The 11,774-nt window shown below is 35.6% G+C and overlaps 2 protein-coding genes across 4 annotated transcripts; both read right to left on the bottom strand.

Annotated features, from left to right (window-relative positions):
* Positions 1–580: 580 nt before the first annotated feature.
* Positions 581–6,765, bottom strand: LOC143912428 ((Lyso)-N-acylphosphatidylethanolamine lipase-like). Of its 3 annotated transcripts, none has more exons than XM_077431702.1 (7): positions 6,569–6,765; positions 3,757–3,839; positions 2,612–2,818; positions 2,345–2,519; positions 1,998–2,270; positions 1,726–1,912; positions 581–1,649 (listed from the first exon to the last, which is right to left on the bottom strand). In XM_077431702.1, the coding sequence occupies exons 1-7, from the start codon at positions 6,601–6,603 to the stop codon at positions 1,455–1,457; spliced, it is 1,155 nt and encodes a 384-aa protein (XP_077287828.1). In that variant the 5' UTR covers positions 6,604–6,765; the 3' UTR covers positions 581–1,454. The 3 variants fall into 3 exon arrangements, with proteins under 3 accessions (XP_077287828.1, XP_077287830.1, XP_077287829.1); XM_077431704.1 differs by having other exon boundaries at positions 582–1,649; positions 6,664–6,759; XM_077431703.1 differs by having other exon boundaries at positions 588–1,649; positions 1,732–1,912.
* Positions 6,766–7,969: 1,204 nt separating this feature from the next.
* LOC143911744 (ankyrin repeat and MYND domain-containing protein 2) lies at positions 7,970–10,748 on the bottom strand. Its single transcript, XM_077430761.1, has 3 exons — positions 10,595–10,748; positions 10,141–10,501; positions 7,970–9,984 (listed from the first exon to the last, which is right to left on the bottom strand). Exons 2-3 carry the CDS (start codon positions 10,444–10,446, stop codon positions 8,974–8,976), a joined length of 1,317 nt encoding a protein of 438 aa, XP_077286887.1. The 5' UTR covers positions 10,447–10,501; positions 10,595–10,748; the 3' UTR covers positions 7,970–8,973.
* Between the last annotated feature and the right edge of the window lie 1,026 nt (positions 10,749–11,774).

Genomic DNA, 11,774 nt, shown 5'->3' with positions numbered 1-11,774 from the left:
AAGAATACTATCTAACCATATTGTGAGAGACGTTCCTCTCGCTTTCCTTCCTTCTAGTGTTCCTGTGACTACCAGTTTCTCTAGACATCAAATTCTTCCTGATAATATGGTCTTATATATCAATACGTATATACTTTTTCTACATATTATGGAGTCTCTCCGAAACTACCAACTATTTGAGGATGGAGACGCTCGTACGCCTTGTGGTCCATATAATGCACAATATCCGCCTCCAGCACCACATTCCAAAGGAATATAACATGTCCCTTTTTGTCTTTTTTAGCGTCCATGTTTCGATTCCATACAATGTAATGGAAATCACCGGATATAATATACATACATACATAGATAGAATACTACTAATCAAACATAATAATGGTATACATATATTAATGTTGTTACTATTACTATGTCAAATCAAACAAAAATAAACGTAAAAGAATTTACATATGCATGTTTGTTAGAAAAAAAAATAAAAAAGAAAATTACATCTCTTCATTAACTTTTCAATTCTGACATTGACGAATTATATTTTAATGGTTCTTAAAATTTATAATAGCTGGATAAATAAAAAAATTAAAAACTTATAAAAAACTTTATTTCTTTTAGTAAATAAAATAACGCTTAAACACTCGGTGAATACAAAAATAGAATCATCAAAACATTAACAGAACAAAATAAATGATAATTATCGGCGAGTATATTTTATATATAAATAATTATTTAGCAGCACCGTCAGGTATCATTGATTTCGGAAATATGAATTCCTATTTTGTGTATGCCTTAATAATCTAACAACCACAATAAATAAATAATAATAGTAAAACATTTTATATAAACATTTAAGACACCAACATACATATTAAAATCGAACTTGAAACCCGTTATTAATTTTAATATTGAAAATTATTATAATGATATTTAACATTATATTATTGTTCGATGTACATATATATGATACATACTTGGATAAATTTTATCTATGAATCTACATAGGTATGCATGTACATATATATGTATAATATATGTTGATTTTTTTCTGACAAACATTTCGTTAAAAAAATATCAAAAGTGATAAAGATTCGTGAAAAATACTACATTATTAAATAATAATTCCTTATTATCGAATGTGCATACTCATCAAGATCAACAACATAAATAAGAATATGTATTACTTTTACAATATAGGTATTTCACACAATCATGCCAGATTCTTCTCAGAATTAATATGTCCCAACATTGAAAGAGTCAATATTTTAAGTAGCACAGGTGTATTATTAACAAATTGAAACTTTTTGAAAGTGAAAAGAAAGGGTAATATGGTAGGCAATTAATATATACTATAATACTCGTTTTTAACAGAGATACAAAATTAATGTCAGATATTTTCCACACCCGTGGATTAAATACGAGTTCCTCTTAACTTAAATATAGACCTTTTTCATAAAGAAGATTTAACTTTCCAATGTTTCTTTAGAGGCCAAGCTTGTCTTTTTTACCCTGTCACATTCTTGGTCAGATTCGTTGCCCTCGGATTTTAAAATTTCTTGAATGTCACGAGGATCAGAATATAAACATGCTTCTTGAACATATCTGTTGAAAACGTCTGGTTTATCTAAATAAATATGATGACCAGCTCCATTTATCACCTAAATAAAAAAAAGCAAAATTCAGAATGATAAATATAAAAACACAATGGAATTAAAAAATAAACCATTCTCACACCTGTACATTTACATAGGATTTTGTTCTTTGACTTTTGATCATATCTCCCGTAATATTGTCCACCCAGGAACGGGATCCATATAACATAGTGATAGGAATATCTACACTAAGTTCATCCATTCGCCTGGTTATAGGATTCTTTGCCCAACCAAATCCATGCATCATAGCATGAAATGCACTTTCACCGCTATACATGGATATAGATTAAAAAAAATAGATAAAAAAATTATTAAGATAACATTAGAATAAAATATGCACAAAAGTCAAAGTACCTCGGAGTTTGTGCATTACACTGATATATGTATTGCGGTATGATTTCATCAGCTAGGGGAACCACGGGTGCAAATTTCTTCACTAAATCAGGGCGCGCTTTTTCGACAACCCATTGTCCAAAAGGACCTGCAGCACGAAGAGCCCAGAGAGGATTTAAAGGTTGCACAGCGGTAACCACCATACGAACCCATAAAGGCAATTGATATCGCTCGGCAACATTAGTAGGCCTTTCTGGAAAACCCCATGGATCAGCCAATATCAGATGCTTCACCCTAGAAATAAATACATAAACATTTACATTACATCTACAACAAATAAACACAACTAATTCGTATTATTAACATACCTTTCAGGATGCTGCAGCGAATATGACGCTGCTATAAATCCACCCATACTGTGACCGAGCAAATAAAATTTATCGATATTCATTTCTTTACGCCATTCCTCGACAGAATTTACGAGTTGCATTTCTGCTTCCATTGCATCAGAGCTAAACGCTGGTCTAGAGCTCCGTCCAAAGCCTTCGAATTTCAATATATACATCATACTATACATATATTCAGTGGTTTGTATGTAGAATAAAATTGTTTGAAAACCACCAAGGTCATTTTACCTAAGAGATCAATTGCATATACAGGGCGTGCAGAAGCCAATGAATCTAAGTTCATGACCCACATTGCAACACCCGCACCAAGACCATGCAACAGCACAAGAGGTGTCTTTGGTGATTCTTCATTTAATGATATCGTCCATATTTTGTCAGCTTTGCCAACCACTGGTCCAATATCGACAAACCATCCACGGTATGCTGTTTTTAAATCTGTAACGGTGATACAAAAGTGTTATCGATGCAACGTTATAATCATTTACGTACTGGTAGGTAAAATATAAAAAAATAAAAACACGATTTATAAAAATTCAACATATTATACAAACAAGATTGACAAAAGAAAAATAAATTTAATTTCAAGGCCTATAGTCAAAATGATAAGATAATCGTATATATGTACTATATACATATATGTATAGTTATGTATGTTTGTAAATAAATGTTCACAAAATTTATAAAAAACATCATTAAGGTATGATGTCATAAGCCTGAAAAAATCACCATTTCTATAAAACACCAAGATTCTATAATACTTGAGTTTTATACAATTAAATTTATTTAAAAACTATATACATATATCTTAATGCATAATTATAATAAATAGTATTTCATTTTTTATTGAAATGTTTTTAAATTCGAAAAAGCATACTGATTTTTTTATTTGTATTTGTGTACGACTTTCAAATTTCTTACGTTGAATATGAATAGTCAAAAGATTTAATGAAAATAGGGCATCATACTATTGGCATGTAATTAATTAATATTCAACATTCCACAAAACGCACATATGCTAAAAACTTAGCGAGTTTGCGTTGCAAATATATCAGTTGAACACAAGATAAAACGTATAGAACAAGATATAATAGAGAACTTTGACCTTGACTAATTACAAATACACAATATAAATGACAATGATTCATCCAATATTTCAAAGTAACAATAACCTAAAGTAATGATAGTAAATCGCTGATAATGCAAAATTTACAATTAATACAATTTTCTTCATGCAACGTGTGAAAGCAATCGATTTTGCGTGTACAGCTTATGATTTATTAGAATAATTATAAATTTTGTTGTATTTCATACTTGATTGATTCACTTAAAAGGTCAAGGCTTAATGAAAATATGTATGTATCTGATTTACTAACGTGACAGGAGTTTTTTCTCCACAGCTCTCAACATCACAATCGACGACGAAGACCAGCTAACCCAATTTGGTAGCCACCCGTTACTGCAATAAAAATCGAAACAATTACGACAATGAAAATCACGTTTAAACACTATACATATTGTGAATATGGATCGTATTAATAACGAGGATCAAACTCATATTATTCAAATAGCAGATAATTCGATAATCTCCTCTTGATATGTTTACCCTACCGGTTAAATACATAATTTCAAAAATAAACATTGTATATATGTATGTGCCAGAATACTATATTATATAATATATGTACATATGTACACAAATAACAAAGATCATACAATGTACATATGTATATAAAACTATATATAACACAATTTCGATTCATATAAAATGGGACAATACAAATCAATCAAAAAATGATTCATAATATACATACTTCATCTCTTTTTTTACAATGTAAAGACAAAGTATATAATAAGCAACAACATATGTATGTTATTATTTTATTTTGTGTTTGCTTTTAATAAGTACGAAGTTGTAGTCAAAATATTAATCACGTGGGTTGGATTTGGTAGCACTAGATTTACATATTATTTAATTTTTTAAAAATCATTTTATCTAAAATATCGAATATGTTAGCTATACATATATATATTAATTGTATGTTTATGAACGATGACACAAAGCATCGATTTATAGATAATTACTAGTTTATTCAAATTCATATTGGTGCAAATTAACCATGTGCGTCATATATGATATTGACGAAATCACTTTTTTGATTGATGATAACCTTTCAGGACATTTTTTTTCGTTAATGCATTTGATTGCAATCAAATATTGCGTGAATGCTATCACTAGCTATAAAAACAGCAACGATGATGTGTTGAGTCAAATAATGCAATATGAACAAAATGATTACATCAAACCATCTGATTTAGAAGTACATACATACATTTTATTTATTTATTCATATAATTATATGCCAGGAAATCCTAACAGGTATACCTCAATGAATATACATACATGTTTATGTATATACTTTATTTATTTATTATATATTAATAGTCAAACTCAAATAATGCTGCTGCTTCACTCAAATCAAACAGGAAGATCAACTGTCCTGACATTACATCGACTGGGCGATATATACATATATATGCACATATATCTATTCCTAGATTGTTAAAATTAATCAAAGAAATCTGTCTCTGAAAATGTATTCACAAATCGAACGATTATTTTTGAGGATTTTCCACAAAAACCTTTTTCAGTGATTAAAATAGACTGGATAAAAGGAACTGTCCAGTTATTTTTACTTTATTCCAGTATTATATTTGTTTCATCCTATACATATTGAGTATTCTTTTTAATAACAATATCAATTCAGCTCTATCCACATCGACAAAGGATTTTTGTTTACTTGTTATTTAAAAACCTTTGTAGGCGGGGTACGATGTGTTGACCGTATCCCGGCCTAACGAAACACTGTTGTGTGGTTCAAAGATGGGGTCACCAATGTAGGCGGGGTAGCGATGTGTTGACAGCGCTGTTGGATGATCAGAAGGTTGCGTAGATCACGTCGGAGTAGTACCAATGTAGGCGGGGTACGATGTGTTGACCTTATCCCGGCCTAACGAAACACTGTTGTGCTAGTTTTATAAAGTTTTATTGTTTGCCTATGGTTGTACAAAGGTATGGTATTTGTGGGCAAAAGTATGTCGTTCAGCGGTCTCTGGATATGGTAGAGTGTCGCTGGCTCGGCATTCAGCTATGTACGGAAGGTCTCTGGATACGGCAGTGTGTTGCTGGCTCGTCCGGCTGGTTGATCTTCCAAGTCCGCGTAGTGTAGTGGTGGCTGGTCAGGAGCTGTATGTTGACTGGTCTGCTGCTGTGTGTCGACGCTTGCTGCTGTGGGTCGACTGGCGTTGTTTGCGTTGTACCTCCTTTTATAGTGTTTCTGGAATGCTTGGTGGAAGTGGTTATTGACGCGTACGAGAGGAATTTTGTTTTCGTCGAGGCGTCGAATTTTCTGGAATGCTTGATGGAAGTGGTTATTGACGCGTACGAGAGGAATTTTGTTTTCGTCGAGGCGTCGAATTTTCTGGAATGCTTGGCGCCTTTCCGCTCGATGTATTTTAATGGTGGCGGCGTGTTTCGACCGTTTTGGTTCCACTCGACTGGTAGGGGCGTTCCGCCTGAGTTTAATATAATGACTGCAGGTGCATGTCATCTGGGTTTCGGGAATGTAGTTTGTTGTTGCGGAATATTCTCGAAGGTTTCGATGACGATGACGACGACGAGATTCCTACACCTTCAATGGGTATATATATATATGTATGTACATACATAAATTTCTTTATTTATTTATTTTATTTTATAAAGAAAAACTTGTAAAAATTAAAAAAAAATAAAATGTATCGAATTTTTGGCGCGAAATTTATGACGAATTAATGTATAAATGAACGTGTGATAAATTAAGGGGAACTAGGAAAACAAGTTCTTTGTTGCCTCGACAAAAAAACATTTGGCTTCAATGTTTGCATTCTGACATCACAGTTGAAAACAACAAACAGAACAACTCGTTACATAAACAATCGGACGGGATAACAGTCAAGTGCGTAATTGTTGGGGTCATAGTATATTGGCACTGAAATATAAACCGGAAGTCAAGTTTATGAGGTTTTCGACGTGACGAAAGTTGGTCGACAGGGCTATCGGGCAAAGAATCAAGGCCACGAGAAGTGGAGTGGGGGTGGGTGGTGAGCGGGGGGCGGGGGCGGGGGCGGGGGGGCGCAGTGGTAAAAAACCTGGGTTCATTGATGATGTCACACTCGCGGGCCATCTATTAGGCTGGGGGCTCGCTGGGTGAGAGCGACTACTATCGTTTATTACGGAAACGCACTTTTGTACAAGTGGTCGATGCCAAACGCCACCATAGACTGACAGAACTCGGTGACAGCTGATTCGCTGCAACCTGACTCGCTTCAAAACACTAACGCAATACAACCTAACACTCGAAAATACACCCATTGCACAATTCACTATTTACGAATGGCTACGTTTACACTACCGATATCTATACCCGATCCACCCGATATTTAGGAATTTTTCCATAACCAGTTCCTAAATAACAACCACAGGTTGCAATATGGGAACTGGATATGGAAAAATTCCTAAGTATCGGGGGATCGGGTGTAGATATCGGTAGTGTAAACGTAGCCATTGATTCAATTTTTTTCTCATAAAATAATGCGACAAAGCTATGTATATATCGGTCTTCGTGACGAACCGGAATGTTAAATTACAGAAAACACAAATATCGGAAGGCAAAGATCGAAAATCGAAAGATCTTAAGTCGAAATATCAAAAAAAAAGGGTGCATGGTAAACGGTACATACTCACTTAATTTGCGCGAGCAGGATACAACGATTTTCGATCTTTGCCTTCCGATATTTGTGTTTTCTGTAAGTTAACATTCTGGCTCTGCACGTAGACCCGTATATATACCGAATTTAATAATTTTGATACACTAATGCATACATATTTTTTTATCAATTAACCAGCATCTTTCGGTTTGCTTTTCTAGATTTTTCTCAATCTCCTTCATTTATTGATTGAATCCCAATTCGTTTCTCATAAAATAACGCGATAAAGTTATGTATATATATATATATCGAATTTAATAACTTTATACACTTATACATGCACATTTTGTTTATCAATTAACCAGCGTTTTTCGGTCTGCTATCGTAGATTTTTCTAAATCTCCCTGGAGATTTTCTAAATCTCTATCTTTTCGAAAAATCTCCTGTTTTTGTCGTAGTCATACTTGCGTTTCACGAGCAAGATACAAAGAGATTCGGTATTATGTCATGTAGTCCTCTTGTATCCTGCTCGCGCACCCGTAAAGGCTTGACCGCACTAGGCAACAGTGCGCTGCCAAATATTAATTGTATGAGAACACACTACGAGTGGCGCGACACTGCGCGTCAGAGTTGCCTTTTGTACCAACTCTGATGTGCTGCGCTGCGTCGCTGCAGCGCACTGTCGCCTACTGTGTTCGGATCTTAAGGCTGTGCGACAAAAACAGGGATTTTTTTTTAAGTATAATTCAAGTTTTACCAGTATAATACTGATTATTTTTGAACATTGTTCTAGTAAGTCGTTAGACGCAACCAGTACAACAATTAGAACCACAAAATCAAAAATTATGAATTTATTAAAAGATCGAGTACAGCAAACCTTGACAAACCAGTCTTTAACTAATTTTATTATAATATTCTAATTTAAGTTATATTTTACTCGGGATTGTGAAATCCCAAGTATACAATTACATATTATATACGAATCTACAATAGATTTATTTCACAAAATTATTTTCCTATTTTACAATATATAAAATATATAAATGTACATTTTATTGTTTTGTACAATTTAAGAAAAAAAAAGTTACACACTCAACAATATTTTTTAAACTTGTATTCTATAACAGTGACTATTCACTCATTCTCTATGAGATATCTTAAATGTCCAGGTTTTAAGCGTGAAAAAAATGGTCACCTTATATGTATGCCTAAGTGAATATTCGTCCACCATACAAAACTAGTTTTTAATATCGAACTACCAAATGTGATACATAATCTCATGCACTCGTGTACTTAAGAACCCGTAATAAAAAGCTATCATATAAAAATCTGGTATAACTCAGCAACTTGCTGATCTCTTTAACATCAATGAGTCCATACATTTTTGCTTGAAAAATCTATCCTAATTTACCAGTGAAAAAATTTATTTTTCACTGAATTTGTACAGCAATTTTAATCCAAATTAAGGCAAAGAGAAACTACTTCAAATCGTTACGGGTTTTCCTCTATCTACCCCCGTGAATTGAAAACATACATACATAGATTGATTACACAAACAGTTTTTATGGATTACAAAATTTACAGTATTATAAAAAATAAAACCATGAAACGACTTTCATTTCAATAAAACATCCAAACAGTGACTCTTTATTTACTTAAATAAAATTATAACAATTATGATAATATGCAGCACATAAAAAATTAAAGATTTTAAACAATATTTGAATAATTTATGACATCCATTTCTAAGTTTACAAATATAAAATAAGTACCCGAGTATAATATAATGTCTATGGAAAATAATGTCGGTAGAAATTTTGGCATAACTTAAAGATGATACATAGAAATCAACCCGTGACTAAATCTTGTAAATGTTGACTAAGATCAACCGTGTCTATTTTGCGCTGTGTTAATGCAGTTGAAGTTGTGATCGGCGCACTCGCCAGGCGAGTGCAAGCCTTTTTGTGAATAAACCAATGCAGTCTTTGACATTCTCGGTCGCAGTATTGAACAGACTTGCATTTTGAACACTTCTTGGCCGGTTTCTCTTCTCCACACGTAATGCAATATGGCACAGTATTCACGAAACCACGTTGTCCATTTATAGCAGTCTCGATAACAGAGAGAGTACTGGGCGAGTCCTTCTGGGCTAGCGTGGAAACAGCTTGACGAAATATGACACACTGTCTAAAAGGAAATTTTCTAACGCCTTCTTTCAAAAAGCTATCTTGATATTCTAAAGTGACACCATCTTTTCCAGGTTTCAACAGCTTCCTGGAAAACAATTCGACAAAATCCACCTTTTTCTCTTCGGAGTTTTCGTCTTTTTTAGGTTCTTTAGAAGCAATATGTCTCTGACGGATGTCATTGATTTCACCGACCAGATAGGAGAGGTAGTGCAACTTAAATGATAAAATCTCGTCATTATCACTCCCCTTGTTCATCTCTTTTTCACTCATAGCTTCCAATACAGATTTAACTTTGTCCAAATGATCTGACAATCCGGTAGACCGGTACAAATTCAAAGCTACTCTGACGGGATTTAAATTAACTTCCATTATAAACTTATGAAACTGTTCGCTGAGAGCGAGCGGCAGCATCGGCGCCGCATCTAAAGCTTTAGACTTGGTGAAGTAGTCTACGCTGCTCTTTGGAATGAAATTGTTAATTTTAGCTACAACATGATAATTTCCTACAAACGCAGCCATCTGTGCAGCCGTTCGACCGATCGAATTTCTAGTGTCAATTTTCACACCGGACATCATTAACGTTTGACACACTTCTGCGTTACCGGATAAAGCTCCAAAGTGCAATGTTGTATAGTTGTATTCGTGCTTTCCAAAATTGACATCGGCCCCCTAAAACATAAAATGTAAAAAGAATGAGTACTCAATGACATTTCCAAAAATGTTCTCAATAAATAAAATCGATGAAACGAATAAAAGTGGATTTAAGGTAGTGGGTGGGTGTAACCAGACACAGATAGTATAGGAACGAGTGAACGATGAGCAAACCTGGTCTATGAGTAGCTGCACCATGGCGGGGTCACCTTTGTAGGCGGCGTGCTGCAGCGGAGACAAACCCTGGGCGTCCAGCAGATCCGGCGGACCCCTTCTCTGCAGCAGCAACGCCTGCACGCGCGACAGGCAGCCCCCCGACACGGCCTCCAGCAACTGCTGGTCCAAGTTCCCCTCCTCGCACACCTCCCCTGCCCCCGACCCCGACCCTGACCCGCTCACGCTTTCCGACATCCCAGGACACCTGACCAAAGCTAACCTCTCAAAATCCACACTACGCACCTCTAGCCGACCACAGCTCATACAAACACACGCACTGCTACCAACTCACACGGCTACAAATGCCACTTTACTCCACCTGTAATATTTATTTAGGTAAACGGACCACTAGTCATATGTAAACCAGTCAAAGGACAACCGGTCGCGCTAGATCGGTCACACGATCGGTCACAGAAAACTGGTTGACCGATTTTAGGGTGTGACCAGTTTTAGTGTGACGGGTGATCACGTGTGACCGATCTAGAGCGACCGGTTGTCCTGTGACCGGTTCACATTTGACTAGTAATCACCGAACCGTAATATTTATTTGGTGACCGTCACCACACTGTCGAAAATGTTTGTTTACCATGCATACATATGAAAAACGGTTAGTATACATATCAGTGGCGTGCGGTAAAAGTCTTGTGGCGGCTCGCTTATACGACATGGTCGAATTTGGTTGCCTTCCTGCGAGTGGGGACCAACTCGGCTGGGTTCGGAGAACCGCCACTCACTCTGCCTTCAGCTGTCATAAATAAAACACGTGCATCAACATGCCAGTCGTCTCATTCGTTCATCCCCCATAGTCTCTCCTCCCCCCCCCCCCCCCCGTCGTACATCCTCACTTAATTTGCGCGAGCAGAATACAACAGGAACAAGAGTAACAGGCTTTTCCTCCCGTATTCTGCGCGCGCACATGACAAAAAGAGAGATAATTTCACCGCATGCCACTCATAGACATATATTATATATACATAGTAACGTTTACCATGCACCCTTTTTTTTGATCTTTCGGCTGAAGATCTTTCGATTTTCGATCTTTGCCTTCCGATATTTGCGTTTTCGGGCTTTTCACTTTCGGTCCCGTGAGGTAGACCCTATTTATTTATATGTTGATTGGACTTAAAACGCCAGCTGATTGACTATTACACTTTAAGATAGTACGTCATAATTTTTGGAAGTGAGACAAATTCTTAAAATTTTATGCGTTTTATTTCTTGTATCGATCGTATCGAAGTATGAAAAAAAAAGAGGTCCGCCCTTTCGCACATATAATTTATATCATCATCATAATCTACAGCCATTCACCGTCCACTGCTGAATGAAGGCCTTTCCAACACGCTTTCACTCGTCTTTTGTTTTGCGCAACTCTCATCCATCTCACCCCACACATTTTCCTAATTTCACTTACCCATCTTCCCTGCGGTCTTCACTTTAACCTTTTTCATTCTCTCGGGTACCATTGAGCACTTATTTTGTCCACCTTTCGTCCATTCTTCTAGCCACGTGGGCCCGCCTATTGCCATTTCAATCTCTTAACTCTATCCACTATGTCTACTACCCTTGTCATTCTTCTCACCCACGTGTTCCGT

This window comes from Arctopsyche grandis, chromosome 5, assembly GCF_051622035.1.
Source record: "Arctopsyche grandis isolate Sample6627 chromosome 5, ASM5162203v2, whole genome shotgun sequence".
NCBI classification, from domain to species: Eukaryota; Metazoa; Arthropoda; class Insecta; order Trichoptera; family Hydropsychidae; genus Arctopsyche; species Arctopsyche grandis.
Note: the sequence above shows the minus strand (reverse complement) of the source record. Positions and strands in the feature narration are given on the sequence as shown.

Excerpts from the sequence above, each read along its gene's own strand:
- LOC143912428 (XM_077431702.1), bottom strand. The coding sequence starts at position 6,603 with ATGGCCCGCGAGTGTGACATCATCAATGAACCCAG. Across the intron at positions 2,520-2,611 it reads ATATGCAATTGATCTCTTAG|GCTTTGGACGGAGCTCTAGA; the intron begins GTAAAATGACCT and ends TGAAATTCGAAG. Across the intron at positions 1,650-1,725 it reads AATCCTATGTAAATGTACAG|GTGATAAATGGAGCTGGTCA; the intron begins GTGTGAGAATGG and ends TTTTTTATTTAG.
- LOC143911744 (XM_077430761.1), bottom strand. The coding sequence starts at position 10,446 with ATGAGCTGTGGTCGGCTAGAGGTGCGTAGTGTGGATTTTGAGAGGTTA. Across the intron at positions 9,985-10,140 it reads TGCAGCTACTCATAGACCAG|GGGGCCGATGTCAATTTTGG; the intron begins GTTTGCTCATCG and ends TTTATGTTTTAG.